General features: G+C 45.9%; 1 protein-coding gene across 7 annotated transcripts in view; it reads right to left on the bottom strand.

The window, feature by feature from the left end:
• LOC133505970 (ras and Rab interactor 2-like) overlaps positions 1-19,883 on the bottom strand; it is a 55,395-nt gene that overhangs the window by 12,848 nt on the left and 22,664 nt on the right. For 6 of the 7 annotated variants that reach the window (XM_061829572.1, XM_061829577.1, XM_061829573.1 and 3 more), the window contains 3 exons: positions 19,275-19,366; positions 5,214-6,578; positions 1,924-2,006 (listed from right to left, as the gene is read on the bottom strand). In XM_061829572.1, coding sequence (XP_061685556.1) covers positions 1,924-2,006; positions 5,214-6,578; positions 19,275-19,366 — 1,540 coding nt within the window. The remainder of the gene's footprint in view (positions 1-1,923; positions 2,007-5,213; positions 6,579-19,274; positions 19,367-19,883) is intronic. The other variant, XM_061829579.1, reaches the window with a different exon arrangement.

The following is a 19,883-nucleotide window of genomic DNA, read 5'->3' as shown; positions in this document are numbered from 1 at the left end:
ATCTTTCAGATCCACAATGATGGTACTGTGCTCCCCTTAGAAGTGGAAACAAATGAATGAAGGATTTGATTAGATTCCACAGCAATATAGATATCTGGACATTTCATGTTTGATTTGAATTTAAAAGAGACATACCACACAACTGTTACCAAGATCCCTATACTTTTGTCAAATTCCAGCAAACTTAACAACCTTTATTGGAGCCGTGTGGAATTCAGCCTAGTTTGAAGGGGTGGGATTGACACATGCTCCCCTACCACAAAATGTGGCAATAATGACCATGGCAAAGCTCAGTGGTTATGTGTGGTTACTTGTGGTCAAGAAGCAGCCCCTAAAGATGAAGAAATAAATGAGACCCAAAAAGAGAGTACAAGCGTAAAGTGTAGTTTAACTTGTGCCACTTCATCACTAAGCCGCCAAATTATTAGTCATTAGGTGTACCGTAGCCTACAATCCACGAGCCACAATTAGGAGGTACATTGCCAAAGACATAAAATTTGCTTTAATGTATCAAACATACAAAGACAGTGGCTCACAAACTAATAAAAATATAATGTGACGTTTATAGTGTGATTGGCTGGCGACCAGTTCAGGCCGTATCCTGCCTCTCACCCAGAACTCAGCTGGAATAGTTCTCAAGCACCTCCGAGACCGTAGTAGAGATGATACTATATATGCCATTTAATGGCGATATGTTATACTTTACAGGTCGCCATCCACACTCCACACTGGCACATGCCTTTGAAAGGTGGGTAATCTCTTTTTGAAACCATGCGGATGGGTGAAAAACGCGCCATTTGCTGGTGTTGAAGGCAACACAAAGCATCATGGTGCTTGCTGCTGTTTCCGAGATTTCATTGTGGTGCTCTTTTTAACTCCAGGTTGTAGAAAATCAACCTAAGTGTTTCGTTTTACTCGCATTTGTTCCATATTCTTATGAGTGTGCAGTCGCTGTTATGTACATTGGCCTGGGTTGATATTTTTTCACTGGTGTTAAACAGTGGCATTCTGATCATGTTCACTGCATATCTAAACAACTTAGTGACTTACAAAATGTGTGTTAAAACTGCTCAATAAAGTTTCATTTCCTCCAAAGTATATGAGTCTCTTTGTCCATGTGTGAGTCTGTATTGCGAGACCAGCGTTACTCATTGAACTAAAGATGTGCAGTTGATCAATTGCACTGTACAGATCAACAAAAAAATCTCAAATGCTTTGAATCAGCATTAAAAGACCATAGTAAAGCGAGAGATTATAATACATAGGTAGAGGACAGCAGTCACTCACATTTGAAAAATGTATAGGTGTGGCCAGTCATGCCCGCAGATATAAAGTTACGGGTGTGGTCCACCAGTCATTCCCGCAGATAAAGTTATGGGTCTGATTAGGGATGGAATCTCAAGACCTTAAAATAACTTACTGAATTGTTACACCCGAGTATGTAGTTGTTACCTAATACCACAATCATAATTCATTGACATTGCACTGAGACAGACATTTTTAAAGAGGTCAATAGACATTCAATTTCAAAACCAAGTACTCATATAATCAAATAGTTTTATTTCATCATGATATATTGTTATGATCTAGCGTAATTTACAGTGCTATTTATTGTCAATCCATTGATGAAAGCTAGCAGTAGATGATCTATTTCTTCCTAAAGCATGGAGAGGGGAAATGTTTTCAACTTCAATATAACGCGGCACCACAAGGGAAAATTATTGTTCGCAATTAGATATGGACAGACTAGTCTAATGTTAGAATTCATCAATGACTGAAGAAATAATCGACACAAAACATCAACACTTTAAACGCATTCTTAGCGGCTGCAAAGCATGTGGGGGAGCATGCAGGGATTCGCTTCAAACTTTCCTTGTCATCGCTTAGTGACACAATAGGAGCAAATGTAAGATGATCTCTTACTTGGAAGTCATGTAAGGCCACATCAATAAAAGTCTTCAGAGGCTTCAGCACACACTTATGCATTGCCTTTTCCAGCACCTGTTCTGTTGAATAGAAAGCATCACACATTTCTAGTTTTAAAAGCACATTGATCAATCATTACTGTTTTTTGTGCGTTCTAATTTGGTATTAAAAGATATTCATCAAAACTACTTCTGCAACACGCAATGTTACAGCATGCCCCTTAAAAAGCAGTAGCCATGTAAGTGGTAGATATTCACAAAGTGTACCTGATTTTGATGAAAATACCCTGAAATTGAAGTTGAAAGTTTGCAAGTGTCAAATCAAATCCATTTGTGTTGTTAACAGTCAAAAAAGTTGGTAAAAAATGGAGTGGAGGAAAACTTATGCGTGAAATGAGCTCATTCATGTACTCATGGACTACACAGTTACAGATAGACCCCTATCTCAGTGGCCTCAACAGGACTTGGCAACCGAAGAGGTTACTTGAGTCTCCACTGGTTATGGAGACGTCTCTGTGATGTCTCCTGGAGACAAGCCATGTCATGTTTTTTTTTAAATTCTCAAAAATAAAACGTTTTAATTGGAAATATTGTTTAATGAAATAATTTCCATCCAATCATCCATTTCTTAGCTACTTATCCTCACAATGGACACGGGGAGTGCTGGAGTCTGACCCAGCAGTCAACGGGCAGGAGGGAGGGTACACCCTGAACTGGTTGCCAGCCATTAGCAGGGCACATCGAGACCAACAACCACACTCACAATCACACCTAGGGGCAATTTAGAGTTTCCAATTAATGTTGCAAGTCTTTTGGATGTGGGAGGAAACTGGAGTGCCCGGAGAAAAAGCCACGCCAGCACGAGCAGAACATGCGGGTCCGGGATTAAACCAGGGACCTCAGAACTGTGAGGCCAACGCTTTTCAGCTGAGCCAATATACCACCAGAAATAATATCAGATGGAGATATTAAGGCAATATCTCAAGACATCAGCCAGGAAGCAAAAACTTGGTTGCAAATGGGACAAGGGCCCTAAGCATACTGCCCAAATAACATAGTCAATGGCTTGGAGTGGCCTCACAAAGCCCTGATCTGAATCTCATTGAACACATGTGGGCAGAGCTGAAGACGTGTGCGAGCAAGGCAACCGACAAATCTGACTCAGTTATACCTGTTCTGTCAGAAGGAATAGGCCAGACATTCCAGCAAAGTACTGTCAGAAGCATGCGGATTGTTATCCAAACCGTTTTACCTAAGTCATGCCGTTCAAAGGAAATGCTACTTGATACTACGGAAATGTATGTAAACTTTTGTCCTTGACAAAAATATAAAATTCTCAAAGAAACACAAAAATATAAAATTCTCTAAGAAATCTCTCATTATTGTGGCATTTAATAAAATTAAATAATTTGGGTGATTCTGAAACCGGAGAAATTAAGAGAGGTTTAGTTTGATTTGACTTCAGAGAGTGAGACCAAAAAAAATGAAACATGTGTTTTTGCACAGTGGAAGTAAACAATTACTCCAGATTTTCACTGATTGCGAGGGTAAAGGGGACTGCAATTTCCCCCCTGCAATGAAGGGTGATTTTACCATACAGAGAATAAGTTTATACATGGATAACCAATTTATTGGCATAAAAACAAGTACAGTAATCCCTGATTTTTCACGGTTAATTGGTGTCAGACCCACCTGTGAAAAGGGAAAAATGGCTTTTTTTTTTTTTTTTTTTTTTTGCTTCATAGGAACTTCGGATCCACTCTGATTCAATGTCCCCTGCCTCCTCTGGGACATGTGCAAAGTTCTTTCGGAGGTGGGAGTTGAAATTCCTTCTGACAGGGGAATCTGCCAGCCATCCCAGCAGACCGTCACAATACGTTTGGGCCTGCCACGTTGGACTGGGATCTTTCCCCACCATCGGAGCCAACTCACCACCAGGTGGTGATCAGTTGACAGCTCCGGCCTCTCTTCACCCGAGTGTCCAAGACATGCGGTCGCAAGTCCGATGACACGACCACAAAGTCGATCATCAAACTGCGACCGAGGGTGTCCTGGTTCCAAGTAGACATGTGAACACCCTTAGGCCTGAACATTGTGCTTGTTATGGACAATCCGTGATGAGCACAGAAGTCCAATAACAGAACAACACTCAAGTTCTGATTGGGGGGGGGGGGTTCACTCCCTCTAAGGACTCCAAAAAGTGTGGGTACTCTGCACTTCTGCCCATCCCCCTACCTGCAGGCGGAGGGAGGCTACCCTCTTATCCACCGGGGTAAACCCCAACGTACAGGCCCTGAGCCGGGGGGCAACAAGTATACCCACACCTGCTCGGCGTCTCTCCCCGTGGGCAACTCCAGAGTGGATCAGAGTCCAACCCCTCTCAAGAGGAGTGGTGCCAGAGCCCAAGCAGTGCGTAGAGGTGAGTCCGACTATATCTACTTGGAACTTCTCGACCTCACGCACCAACTCGGGCTCCTTCCCTGCCAAAGTGGTGACATTCCAGGTCCCTAGAGCTAGTTTCTGTAGCCGGGGATCAGATCGGCAAGGTCCCCGCCTTTGGCCACCACCCTGCTCACATTCCATCCGACCCCTACGGCCCCTCTCACAGATGGTGAGCCCATGGGAAGGGGGACTCATGTTACCCTTTCGGGCTGTGCCCGGCTGAGCCCCAAGGGTGCAGGCCCGGCCACCAGGCGCTCGCCTTCGAGCCCCACCTCCAGGCCTGGCCCCCGGTGACCCGCGTCCAGGCATGGGAAACCAAGATCCAATTTTTGTAGTCATCATAGGAGTTTTGGAGTCGTATTTTGTCTGGTCCCTAACCTAGGACCTGTTTGCCATGGGTGACCCTACCAGGGGAACGATCCTCTGATCTCTACAATGGGCAGAGCACGTATACCAACATCTGGAGGCTAAGAATAGAAGAAATAATTGAACACAACACATTGCCCTCACTGTAACTTAACATGAGCTCTGAAGGACATAAATACTGAACATTTCATAAAGTTTGAGTCCAAAAACAAAGCCAGGCAGGTCCCTTCGGTTTTTCATAATTGAATGGTGTTATTTTGAATCCAGTGGCTGAAGCAAAGCCAAAGGTTTTATTCCCCTATTTATAAGATATTGCTTACATTATAGAGAAGTGATACTGAGTGACTCACTGATCACACACTTTCATCAACAAAATATGATGCACAACTACACCCACTCTACAACTACAAATGATTCTTTTGATTTTATGATGCTTAGATGATATGAATGAATGAATGAATGAATGAACGAATGGCTTACCAATCACATCTTCAGGGATGAGCGAGTCTATAGGAGGGTCCAGCTCAGAGCTTTGGCACAAGTAAGCTTTCATCTGTGTCATAAACTGCCTGAGTGTCTGCAGAAAATCCTCCCCTGATGTGTGGCATCCACGGTTTTCCTGGACAAAGGCTATGTAGTCCTGAACCAGTGAGCCAAAATATGAACTTTTTTCCCTGGACATCTCAGCTATCTTTTTCACTGCACGTGTCTCTGGAGTCATCATGGAGGTGAGCATATTGCTCACCTTGCTGAATCGTCTTTTTAAGGCCCAAGGGAGAATAAATGGTCCTCCACTTAGGCTCACACCCACTCTGCGCTTTCTAGCTTTGAAGGATGGACGAAGACGCATTTCTAAGTCAGCCGCAAAGCCCACTCCATAGTCCTCCTCCACTTCCTCTTCTTCCTCCTCATCGTCATCGTCATCACTAGTGTCCTCCACAGCATCTTGATGGTTGAGATGGCATGACCGGCTAGAGCCCAAGCCCAGGGAGAATCCAGGAGACTGTGAATATTCCAATGAATCAGAGGAAGAAGTAGACATGCTTATGTCGCTAAGTCGTTGAAGTCCTCTCTCATTTTGGATTAATGGACTCACACTGCTTTCCTTGAGTGGAAAATCATCTTGTACTGATTGTGGTACTTTGGCTCGCAACAAGGCTTTAGTAACGGTCTCATCATCAAGGGCAATGTGGCAATGGTGGGCCAGATCAGGCTTACTAGGTCTTGGAGGAGGTGGGTTTGAAGGCTGAGGGATTGGTGAACTTGCAGTTTTAGGTGGGCTGCTGTGTTTAGCACCCATTGTTGGTCGAGGGGGAGCCGGGCGCCTGGTGTGGGCCTGCTCTTGCCTTACCACTGGAATGGCCACTGGCATGCTCTTTGGTCTGGTGGTAAGTACTGGAGGTCCAGGTGGGGGTGGGGCTGGTCGCCTACGCAGCATCAAGCGAGGTGGGGGAGGTCGAGGAGGGGGTTGCGATTTGCAATTCACTTTAATTCCGTCTTGGTGCTGGTCGCTCTCGGGGCCACCACTTGTGGGTTTCATAGACACGTTTATTCTGTCACGTGAAGATGGCTCTTCCTCACAGTGGCGGTGCTGTCGAGTCTGGAAAAACAGTGGGCTGACAAAGCAGAGAGTTGTACTGGAAAGCCTTCTCTCACTTCGAGAGGGAGGAGCCCGGTGACGTAATGTTGGTGGTGCGCTGTCACATTGGGGGCCAGTATGACTCTGCTCCGACCCCTCGTCCTCCCTGGTCCTGTTTGTCCGTTGCAGGCTGAGAGTTCGGCTTGAAGGGCGGCTAGGAGGATGGGAGGTGGAACGCAGGCTGCACAGGGCAGATTCCCAAAAGGCTGTAACAGAGACAGCAACACACAAGCAAATACTGACTGGCATACAGGAGAGCTAACCCACTAAGTAAATAATCTGCTCACAGATCAACACAGCAGGAATGTTAGCACACAACCTCATTCTCGTGTATTTCTCACCAGCAATTCAAAGGTTTTTGAATTTCCCCCATTTGTTTTTTCTACTTGCTTGTAGATGAGACACTGTGACTAAATCCCGTGTGTCTTTGCTCTGACCCAGTTGGTGTATGTGTCATGAAGCCAGATAGAGGGAGTTGCCAATGTTATTCAGACTGTGGGCGGGATTCAACAAATGACATAGTGGACACATTTCCAGTTCCTCCATTCCCCTCTCACCTTTGTCCTCACTCAAATGTTAAACTGAGCTGAAGTTACAAGAAAGCTACAAAGGCATGTAGTGTCTGGAACGTTGACTGTGTTTGCTGAGTGAATGAATTGGTTCTCAACCACAAATATTTTATTATATTAATATATATCTCTTGAAAAGTGTAAAATGCAGTTTGTCATTTACTATAACAATGTGAATTGTAATATTTGCGTTTGAATCTAAATCTAATTCTTATTCTAATCTTTCAAAAGAGAGATCCTAAAGTAATGTGGCTCAAGTCCTTCAAAAATAACACTTAAACCAAAATTTAAAAAAAAAAAAAAGATGAGCAAAAATAGTTCATGTGCACCAAGTGTCCCCTAGTGATGATATGGACTGTAGACTAAAAATGGAAACGTTCAATGTAGCATTACTGAACAGCTGATATCATATGTCTGTACCTCTGTGCCTTTTGACATAATTAGGTCTGTTGTATTCTTGTGGGTTGTTGTGAGCAACTAAAATGAATGACATAGATTATAGGGTCGATATAGTGTTTAACATGTTTATGTGAGGCTTTTTTACAATAAAACCATGTAAAGATATTTCAGTTTGAAGAACTACAAGAGGCATTCCTTTCCGGCAACCACCCACCTCCATTCCCTGGAATGCAAGCATGCAAGTACAATAACAGTAATTCATAGTTTCAAAGTATTACATTGTTTGTATGATTCATTCACACATACACATTTGTTATGACTCGTGTGTTTCCATATTGAGCAGCACGGTGACTCAGCTGGAAAGCGTTGGCCTCACAGTTCTGAGGTTTCAGGTTCAATCTTGGACCCGCCTGTGTGGAGTTTGCATGTTCTGGCTGTGCCTACATGGGGTTTTTTCCAGGGACTCTGGTTTCCTCCGATATCCCAAAAACATTAATAGGACACTCTAAATTGCCCCTAGGTGTGATTATGAATGCGGCTGTTGGTCTCTATGTGCCCTACAATTGGCTGGCAACCTGTTCAGGGTTAGGCTCTAGCACTTCCAGTGAACCTCGTGAGAATAAGCGGCTAAGAAAATGGATGGATGTTTACATATTCTGAAAAATGTGATACTTTGTGTCTATTTAGACAAGATTATTGACTCTTTTCATTTAAACACTTTGTGGAAAAAATAATTACACTTTAACGTCAGAAACTGAGTATTCTTTATTGGCCAGGTATGTTAAAATACATTTGTTTCACATTTAAATTCTTTTACATATTAATGATTTATTAATGACTGTATTCTTATTTTTATTGTTTTATGCTTTGTCTCCAATGTTATGAAAGCAGCATAAAAATAAAGTTGAACTGGGTTCTTCTTTGTAACTTTGAGGAGCAGAATGAATGAACTGTCAAAGTACTGTAGAGTGGTGTGAAGAAGTGATTTTTATTTTTTGCAAGTTTGTCACACTTACATGTTTCCCATTATAAGAGCCTAAATATAATTTCTGTTCTTCAAATAGTTTCAGTCAGAATAATTAGTGAAAAAAATCAGCTAAGTTTTAATTGTGTGATAATTGTTTATTATTTGTATGCTGTGGATGATTAGTATATTGTATTCTGTGATATTTAAAATGAGGATTTGAGGTTTGCTACATAGTTGATACGTTGTGATGACGTAATGAAATGGAAGAAGAACGAAGGTTAGACGGAAAAAGACGGACAGCGGAAATATGGACGGTTGGGCAAAATAGTTTTTTGACCTTCATCATTAACATCATTAACATCCTTCATCATCCGCAGTCCTCATCATTTTCCTTGTATTTTTGTTCATTGACTTGGATTTCCTGTGCCCATGCGATGTGGAAAAAATTTTATTTACTTTTACAGTTTGAATTTAAGTTTTTTCAGTTTTCTTTAACCAAACCAACTGCGTGATGGATTACTTTTGTTTTCTCTTTTTATGGTGCAAGTAAAGAAGGAATGATGCGTCAAGATTAGCCCGTTCAGGAAACTACACCCATCACCAAAAAAAGTTAAATATTACTCGAATACAACACAAGTAAGCACAAAGTGCAGTTTTTAAGTTTTTTTTTGTTTTGTTTTTACGTGAGATACAGGCCTGATACTGTCACACCTGTTCTCAATAATGAGCATGACTTAAATAGGGCCTGCCTGACAAAGTGAAGTAGATCAAAAGATCATCAAAACCTAGAGATCTGCCGAGGTATAAGGAAATTCAGGAACAAATGACAAAAAAAAGAAATTGAGAACTATCAGTGTGGAAAAGGTTGCAAAGCTATATATAAAGCTCTGGGATTCCACTGAACAGCAAGAGCCATTATCCACACCTCCAGCAACATCCAAAGCACTGCAAGTTTCACTTGTATCAGTTATGATCAGTGTTCCTGACTTCACAATAAGGAAGAGACTGGGAAAAAATGGATTGAATGACAGAGTTTCAAGATGAAAACCACTGCTGAGCAAAAGGAACGTTAAGGCTCATCTCAATTTTCCCAGAAGACATCTTGATGATGCCCAAGACTTTTTGGGAAAATAGTCTTGTCTCTGACGAGATAAAAGTTGAACTTTATGGAAAGTGTGTGTCTCATTGCATCTGGCATAAAAGTAATAGCTCTGCATTTCAGAAAAAGAACTTCATAACAGTAAAATATGGTGGTAGTGTAATGATCTTGGGCTGTTTTGCTGCCTCAAGACCTGCAAGATTTGTTGTGATAAGTGGTATCATGAATTCTGCTGTGAAGCAAAAAACTCTTTTGTGACCTCAAGTGTAGACAAACTCAGTTTCTGTAGCAGGACAATGATCCAAAACACACCAGCAAGTCCACCTCTAAATGGCTGGAGAAAAAAAAAATCAAGACCTTGGAGTGACTGAGTCAAAGCCCTGACCTTAATCCTATTGTGATGCTGTGGCATGACCTTAAAAATGTGGTTCATGTTCAAAAACCCTCCAATGTGTCTGAATTAGAGCAATTCTGCCAAGATGAGTGGGCCAAAATTACTCCACACCGCATAAGAGACTAACTGGAAGTGACTGCAAATTCTTGGTTACAGTTGTTGGTGCTAAGGGTGACACAACCAGTTACTGTATTAAGTTAAAGGGGCAATTTTATTTTATATATATATATATATATATATATATATATATATATATATATATATATATGTTTTTGTGTGTGTGTCCCAAAAAAATATCCACAATAATTGTAAACTTCATGTTTATTTTTGGATAAGCTGGTAAACTGTTGGCCTCACAGTTCCAAGGTCCCGGGCTTAATCCCGGACCGGCCTGTGTGGAGTTTGCTTGTTCTCCCCGTGCCTGCGTGGTTTTCCTCCGGGCACTCCGGTTTCCTCCCACATTCAAAAAACATGCAACATTAATTGGATACTCTAAATTGCACCTAGGTCTGATTGTCAGTGCGACTGTTGTCTGTCCCCATGTGCCCTGTGATTGGCTGGCAACCAGTTCAGGGTGTACCCCGCCTCCTGCCCGTTGACCGCTGAAATAGGCTCCAGCATGCCCTGTGACCCTTGTGAGGATAAGCGGCAAAGAAATTGATTATTATGGATTATTTAAATGTCTAATCCTGAAGAAATGTATTTCATTTGTCTGTCATACAAATGTAGGTACAACCTCATGAAAAAAAAACACACAACAAAAATGAAATCAATTAGTGTCAAAGTCAGTCTCAAGATTTTGTTCGAAATGTGACTTAGATTTAGCCAGTTCCGTAACTCCCCGCAATGTGACATCACACAAAGACAACATTTAGCCAGAGCGTGAAAAAGCTAGCAAAGATGGTGAGGAAGTGTGTTTTATACGGCTGTTCAGCGTGAAACGCTAACTGAGTCATCTTACATGAATGGCTGAAAGATGAACAGATAGGCAGGTTTTGGACCAGGTTTGTGAAGACAAAGCAGGCACATTGGACTTACAAATCAAAGTTGACAGTAACATGTTCTAAGCATTTCACCGAGGACTGCTTTGAAAATCCAGTACAGCGTTCACTTGGCTTCAGTAGCAAGTAAGTACGTACGTGCTCAATTGTTTAGTATTGACAAGTATCTACCTCATTTTAAATATAAGTACAATACTGATACAGATATATACGTCAGCTAATATCTGTATCCATGTGATGTTTAGGAGGTGACAAAATTTGGACACTGCATAAAGTTAGTGTCCTGTTGACACTGAGGTCTTCCTGAAATTGGACTAGCGCAGTGTGTGCTCTCCAGTGCTAGGTGCATTATTTAAAATACGAGCTAAATGCATGTAGATAATGTGAAGAATGGGCTATAAATGTGATCTTTAAAGGCAGAACAATGCTGAAGGTTTAGATTTTTGTTTTACACAAACTCAGTCGCTAGTACAACAACAACAAACGACTCACTGTTGTGTGCAAGCAGCATTAGGTATTTAAACGTGTTTGAATTAGATTATTTTCTCAACAAGGTGTACGTAGATTTCTTGAGACACCTACGAGTCTGTGTTTTGGGTGTGAAGTTCCACGTCAACTTTGTCAGGTCTCGCCGAATCCTGTCCTTGTGTTGCATTCGTCAACTCAGGTTCAAACATATATGGTTGAATTACACCTGCATGTGGTATTTTTCGAACATGGGAAGAATAAGAAAATTCCTCCTCTTCAGTTCCTATTTCTTCCACAGTGCAATCCCTAAAAACCTATTCATCACTGCTATCTATCTCCTCTAGATCCCACTTGCAGCATGTATTATTGTCTATATAGGAAGCCATTTTCTTTACTGGAGTTGTCTTGGCGTGATGTCACATGGCAGCAGGTTCAACAGAGCCTCGGTTTAAAACAGAGATCAGAGGCATTCGGATTACAAAAAAAATGTGCACTTTGGAGCTAATTTGTTTCAATTCTCTTGTATTGAGAATTATTAAAATATTGTTCTCATGAAAAATTAGCGATGTTTGTGTGATATATAAATAAAAGATAGGTCCTCTGGATTAGGCCTTTAATATGTGTATACAATTTTTGGGACACCCTGCATGTATAAAATATTGTAATTGTCACATTACAGGAAAAAAAGCACAATGGCACAGCTGGAAAGCATTGGCCTCACAGTTCTGAGGTCCCGGGTTCGATCCCGGACCCGCCTGTGTGGAGTTTGCATGTTCTCCCGTGCCTACGTGATTTTTTTTTTCCCAAGGCACTCTGGTTTCCTCCCACACCCCAAAAACATGCAACATTAATTGGACACCCTAAATTGTTCCAAGGTGTGATAGGGAATGCGACTGTTTGTCTCTATGTGCTCTGCGGTTGGGTGGCAACCAGCTCAAGGTGTACCCTGCTTCCAGGTGACAGCTGGGGTAGGCTCCAGCACTCACACGATCCTTGTGAAGATAAATGTCTCAAGAAATGGATGGATGAAAAATGTATAAAAGATAAATATACTACATACAGTGTATACAGTATTTGCTCAAATCAGTTCATTTTTGCCTTCATTGATGTACACACAGCATCCTGTATTGAGTTGAAAATGAAAATGTTGAATGTTGAATTGAAAACTGAAAATATCACACAGCCATACATATTCAGAGCCTTTGACCAACCTATCGGTCATGTATCGGCGCAGCCTGACCCTGAACCGCCTCTTGCTCATGTCTCGGTGGTTCCTAACCTCGAGCCGCCTCTCACTCATGTCTTAGTAGTGCTCAACCAGCAGCAGCAGCCGCCTCTTGCCCACGCCTTGGCGGTGTTATACCACCAGCCGCCACCTCTTGCTGATGCCTCGGCAATTATCGACTTGCAGCAGCCTCGGCGGTACTTCGCCCACAGCTGTCATGAGTTCCTGTTTGGATCTCGCTTTACCATTGGGACCCTCCTCGCAGACGTCCGCCTGAGTTGCCCTCTAGAAAACCTGGTGCTTGGCGTCTTCGCCGACCTCCTGGACTGCTCAGCCAAGTTCCCCGCTCTGGGTGGCCTGGATGGCCACTGGACAGACTGGGGTGGGAGTTTGTTGTGTTCACGTACCGACAGTATCAGCCTCGGTCTGAATGACAACTATAATTTGGAACAATTCTTTACTGCCTTTGTCATGCCCCTGGCATCCTCCTAAGGCTGAGCGTGGTCAGCCAATTAGTCGGCACACACCTGCACCCCTTTTCGGCTGATTCCACCCGGTACTTATAGGACACGGGGGACAACTAGTCCTCCACCAGATCGTTGATTCCCATGCCTCGTTCCCGCACTCCTGTATACCTGACCTACCCTGTACCGACTCTCGCCTGTTCCCTGACCATCCTCGTAAGCCTGCCTCTTCTGATACTGCTGCTTTTCCTGACTGACTCGCTGGTCATTGATCACGGACCAAATAAAGGCTTTCTGTACACTACCTGCTTACCTCTGGAGTCGTGCATTTGGGTCCGCTCTCGAGCCTCGTTCGTGACAGAACGATCTGGCCCCAACATGGACCCAGCCGACTCCGAAGTCATCCGCCGATCATTACAGTTCCAGAGCAGATGCCTGGCTGAGCAGAAGGCTGCTCTCCAGGTAACGAATCAACGTCTCCATGAGATCTGTGCCCGGCTGGACCCGTGGCTAGCATCCCAAGGTACCCACGCCGACGATGGTCACTCCGCCTGTCGCTCCAAGTCCACCCGTTCCGCCTGTTACGGAGCCCTCCCATGCCAGTATAACTCCACTCTCCCGACCGGAACGTTTCTTAGGTGACTCAGGCAACGTCAAGACCTTCCTTGCGCAGTGCGACCTCCATTTCCAACTGCAGGCGTCCGCTTTCCCCACGGACCGCTCCCGGATCGCCTTCGTCATTTCCCACATGACGGGGAGGGTGGAGGCGTGGGCCACTGCAGAGTGGAGTCGCAACTCGGAGATCTGCCTTTCATGGACGACGTTCGTCTGCGCGCTCACCCAAGTATTCCAGTACACGGCTCCTGAACGCAAGGCGGCGGTCTCACTCATGACAAATCGCCAAGGCCGTCACCGCGTGTCAGACTACGCTATCGAATTCCGGATCCGGGCCGCCGAGAACCGGTGGAACGAGGAGGCTCTCCACGACGCCTTCTACTAGGGACTTTCCCCACGGATCCGTGGCCACCTCATTGCCGTGGATGTTCCGCCTTCGCTGGACGCTCTCATCGCAATGGCCCTCATGGTGGATCAGCGCTTGGCCGTGCAGGGGCAGATGGACGGCATGACCGAGGATGAGACGGAGAGGCTCAGCCCGGTCGCTTCCCAGCCGCCCACGCTGCTTACTACGTCGGAACCCATGCAAGTGGAGGGGCTCGGCAGCTCAGCGGAGGAGCGCTTACGCCACTGACAAGAAGGGCGTTGTTTCTACTGTGGTCGTCTTGGACACTTAATCGCCCGCTGCCCGGTTCGACCGAAGCGCTCCGACCTTAGGATCTCTATGCTGGTGAGTGTGCGGTATACTGTCGCTGAGTCAGGGCGGTCGCTTTTGCACCTCACCGGAGGAATGGACTCTCACTCATGCCTAGTGATCACGTTCATTGAGTCTGGTTCAGACGCTAACTTAATAAATCCCCATGTGGTCGAGGCGTTGCGTGCAGCGACCTTCCCCACACAGCGTCTTCGTATTGCTTACGCCGCCAACGGCAAGTTCCTCTGCCCGGTTACACACCGCACACAAACCTTACGTATGGACCTTCCAGACACGCACATGGAGCGCATTAGTTAACACGTTTTTAACTCTAGCAGCAGTGATATAATCCTGGGGAGCCCGTGGCTCAAGAGACACAACCCCCACATTGAATGGGTCACGGGTCGGATAATGGCATGGGGTGAGGACGGTCACAAGCAGTCTCTCGCTGCACGGAGGGACGCAGGGATTCAAGTTGATGAACTGAGTACCGCTTCCGAATTAGCCACGGTTCCCTCTTGCTACCATGATTTAAAGGAAGTCTTTTCTGAGTCCAAGGCAAAATCTCTGCCGCCACATCGGCCTTATGACTGTGCTATCGAACTCCTCCCGGGCACCTCACCTCCCAGAGGGAGACTGTTCTCTCTGACAGGACCGGAGCACCAGGCAATGAGGGATTACGTCGAGGAGTCTCTGGCAACCGGACTCATTCGCCCGTCACCCTGGTGCAGGGGTTTTTATTTCATGAAGAAGAAGGACTCCACTTTACGACCCTGCAGCGACTACCGAGGCTTGAATGACATCACGGTCAAGAACAGGTACCCCTTGCCCTTAATCGCTACGGCATTTGAACTCCTCCAAGGTGCCCGGATCTTCACCAAACTGGATTTGCGCAGCGCGTATCATCTGGTGCGGATCTGGGAGGGCGACAAATGGAAGATGGCTTTCAACACTCCCACGGGTATTACAAGTATTTGGTGATGTCCTTCAGACTGACCAATGCCCCGACCGTCTTCCAAAACTTTAATTAATGACGTGCTTCAGGAGTTCCTGAACAAAAACGTATTTGTATACCTTGACGACATTCTCATCTTCCCAGCAGACTTGACCTCCCATATCCGACAGGTCAGAGAGGTGCTCCAGCGTCTCTTGCAGCACCAACTGTTCATGAAATGGGAGAAGTGCGAGTTCCACCGAGCATCCGTGGCCTTTCAGGGCTTCATCCTGGCAGAAAGGGAGATACGGATGGATCCCAGGAAGATCGACGCCGTACTTCAGTGGCCCACTCCCGCCAGCAGGAGGGACGAGCAGAGGTTCATTGGCTTCGCAAATTTCTACAGAAAGTTAATTCGGAACTTCAGCGCCATGGCCGCCCCTCTGCACGCCCTCACCTCTCCGCACAATGTTCTCGAATGGTCCCAGACCTGCCAGGAGGCCTTCAATAAACTTAAGGCAAGTTTCATCACCGCACCCATCCTCATTATGCCGGATCCAGATCGCCAGTTCATGGTGGAGGTGGACGTGTCGGACTCGGGAATTGGAGCCATCTTGTCGCAGAGGAGTCTCAAAGACGCAAGGATCCACCCGTGTGCATTCCTGTCTAGGAAGCTAACCCCGGCAGAGAGAAACTATGACGTGGGGGATCGCAAACTGCTGGCGGTCAAGACGGCTATGGAGGAGTGGTGGCACTGGCTGGAGGGCTCACAACTACCGTTCGTGGTCCTCACCGACCACAAAAATCTAGAGTACCTGAGAACCGCAAAGCGGTTGAACGTCCGCCAGGCCAGGTCGGCTCTCTTCTTCACCCGCTTCCGCTTCGCTCTGTCCTTCCGCCCAGGTTTCAAGAACGGCAAGCCGGACGCCCTCTCACGGATCCACGAGGGGGAGCGCATGGAGTCAGTAGCAGCTCCTATCCTGCCAGAGGCGTGCTTTGTGTCCGGCTTCACCTGGGCGGTCGAGTCGCGGGTGAAGGAGGCCCTGGGAGAGACACCGCCACCCACAGATTGTCCGTCTGATCGCCTGTTCGTCGTTCCATCACTTCGGCCCCTCAATTGGGCCCATTCAAACAAGACGGTCTGCCACCCGGGTATGGCAAAAACTCATTCTGTGGTCCAACAGAGATTCTGGTGGCCCAACCTCAGCAAAGACTTGAAGGAATTCGTCAATGCCTGCCCGGTGTGTGCGGCCAATAAGACGTCCCGTTTACGACCGATGGGTGAGTTGCGGCCTCTGTCCATGCCTTTCCACCCATGGTCACACATCGCGTTGGACTTCGTCACCAGCCTACCGCCGACCTCAGGGAAACACAATTGTGCTATCTGTAGTGGACCGATTCTTCAAGATGGTTCACTTCGTGCCACTTCCGAAGAGCCCGTTGGCCAAGCAGACAGCCCAGCTCCCCCGGGATATCATCTCGGACAGAGGTCCGCAATTCAGCGTCCGCTTCTGGAAGGAATTCTGCACCCTCATCAGCACTTTGCCTAGTCTAACTTCGGGCCATCATCCGGAGTCTAACGGCCAAACAGAGAGGGTAAATCAAGAGTTAGAGACAGGACTTCGATGCTTAGTTTCTAGGGACCAGAGCACATGGACCCAGCACCTCAAATGGGTTGAGTACGCCCACAACTCCCTACCCTCCGCCTCAACAGGTATGGCTCCACTCCACGTTGTGCACGGCTATCCTCCCTCTCTCTTTCCCTCCTTGGCCACAGACTCAACAGTGCCGTCGGCCCTGGCAGTGGTACGAAGCTGCAAACGGACCTGGGAGGCAGCCCGGAGGACGCTGCTGCGCATGGGCAACATCTACAAGTCCGCAGCGGACCGCAAGAGGAGAGCCGCACCAAAACTCAGGGTGGGGCAGCGAGTGTGGCTCTCCACCAAGGATCTCCTGCTGTGCATGGAACCCCGCAAACTTGCTCCCAGGTTCGTTGGTCCGTTCCCGATCACCAAAATCATTAACCCGGTCGCTGTATCTCTCAGACTACCCAGGTCGATGAGGGTGCACCCTACGTTCCATGTCAGCAGACTACGCCCGGATCGTCCTTCGCCGCTGGCCCCAGAGGAAGGGGGTTCCAGTACATGGTGTATTGGGAAAGATACGGAGGAGCACTCTTGGATCCCCTCGCGCTTCATTGAGGACCCCTCCCTCATCGAGGACTTCTACGCGGCCCATCCAGACGCTCCTGGGCTGAGGGGGGGGGTACTGTCATGCCCCTGGCATCCTCCTCAGGCTGGGCGTGGTCAGCCAATTAGTTGGTACACACTTGCACCCTGTACTTATAGGACACGGGGGACAACTAGTCCTCCGCCAGATTGTTGATTCCCATGGCTCGTTCCCGCACTCCCGTATACCTGACCTACCGTGTACCGACCCTCGCCTGTTCCCTGACCTTCCGAGTAAGCCTGCCTCTTCTGATACTGCTGATACTCGCTGATCATTGACCACAGACCGAATAAAGGCTTTCTGTACACTACCTGCTTACCTCTGGAGTCGTGCATTTGGATCCGCCCTCGAGACTCGTTCGTGACAATATTGTTCACAATAGACAACACACAAATCTTTTGAAATCTTAGATTTTGACATCTTGAAAAAGTTTCTGACTGTTTCTGTGCTGGTGGGGAGGTGGGAGCATCATGAAAAAAATATAACTATAAACCCTACTACATTAATACTGCAGATTGAATACTTTTTACAGCCCATTATTCATTCAGAACTGCCACCTTAAAGGTCAAGTGTCATCCCTATAAACATTCTAAAATAGAGAAATGAAAAATACATTTAACATTATTCACTTCAATGTCTACCCAAAAAATAATTATGGGCGGAGAGCATGTCATCCATGCGCAAAGTTGGGAAAGTCTCATTTGACATCCAAGTGGTCGGCATCTGGGCGGCATTTACTGTCCGTGACGTCACCCCGGACATTCGGCATTGAAAACACATTGTGGCCCCTACTGTGGGACACGCCCCTTCAGACAAGGAAGTTCTTTTCGAAGAAGAAAACGTCTCACAATGGAGTCAAGTGTCCGGGGCAATATTATCCTATCGTTTTGAGCCATATTTAGACTATATGCAGATCACTTCTAACTAACAACAGACTACCCGACAGTATGACAGAATGTAGCATACTCAGCCGCGAGCGATGACAACACCGCAAAGCGGTCTGGCTTGGCACTGTGATAAGCCACCTCGGTGCTGAAGATGAGCCAACCCAGCCGAAGCCATGACCGGCAGAGGCGGCACGGAAGCCGGTGAAGGTTGCCGCGTCATGCCTCACGGAGGAGCATGACTTCGGCCAGTCTGGCTCATACATATTGCCGCGGCGGCGACAGACTCCCAGAAAGTATGTATGAGCCAGCCTGGCCGAAGTCGTGCTCGTCCACGAGGCATAATGCGTCAGCCTTCGCTGGCGAGCCATCACGACAGCCTTCGCGGCGAGCCCAAGGCTTAAGCCGTCCGATGTGCACATCGACACATTTAGCATCCCTGTCATACGTACGCGGATTTTTGTTACATTATGAGAGACAGATTATGTGGTCCGCCCCAAACTATTATTTTTTTAGTAGCTGTATACACACCTACCTGTCATTTGGAACCCACGAAGCTCTCGCCAATCCATTTTTCACAACGAACCGGGTCTCTTGCAAATTTATGAAGGCTAAATCCATCCTCCCAAGTGTTCAAGCAATGTCCAGCAATGCAACGAGCCGGCATTTTGGCTAACATGATGGAACAACGAGTTACCTTCCCGGAGGTAAAACTAATAGAAACAAACGAGTCCACAAGTCCACTACTGCCATGTATGTCACTTCATGCTTCTTCTTGAAAACAAATCCCTCGAGAGGATTTTCATGGCGGGAGTTACAAAAAGCTGTATACGTCAAAATTGTGTTTTGTGGTGAAAAAACGCATGGGTCCATGTCGGCTGCCGTTTTTTCATTAATAACATACTAAAAATCATGCATTTCATGATGGTGGCACTTTAATGAACCAATAAATCAGAGTACCTGGTCCAAGTTGAGCCACCTGTTCAAGATCTTTTTGTGTCTTGGCAGATGCAATGGCATCTGGGAGTTTGAGAGGTATGGGCAAAACATCCCTGAAGTAATCAAGATTACAGAGCATTAATACCACGTTCAGAAATAACAAATGAAAAATAAATGTAATGAAGCACCAAAATACTACATGGATAAAATACTATCTACATACCAAAACTAGTTAACCTTGTAATATTTATATACAGTGGTACCTCTACTTACGCAATTAGTCCATTCCAGAAATCATTTCGTAACGTGAATTTTCAGTAAGTAGAAGTGCATTTTACATGTAAATAGCGTAATACACTCCAATAATAATCCGTTGGGCAACTATGCGAAGAGAAGGGTGAGTGACACGCAAAAGGCATCGTGGGGGACGCAGGAGGAGGGAAATTTTGTAAGTCGAGAGAAAACAGAAGTACGAACGTATGCACACACAAAAATGTTCTTGGTGCTCACGGTGAAGAAAAAGGAATAAGCCTGCAAAAACACAAGCAAAAATCTTATAATTTTCCAATTTGCGTTAGCTTGTGACACCATGTGACAGCGTGAGCGTGATCGGTGACAGTCGAGTGTTCA

The sequence above is a fragment of the Syngnathoides biaculeatus genome, chromosome 9, assembly GCF_019802595.1.
Source record: "Syngnathoides biaculeatus isolate LvHL_M chromosome 9, ASM1980259v1, whole genome shotgun sequence".
NCBI lineage: Eukaryota > Metazoa > Chordata > Actinopteri > Syngnathiformes > Syngnathidae > Syngnathoides > Syngnathoides biaculeatus.
This window is presented reverse-complemented; position numbering and strand designations above follow the sequence as displayed.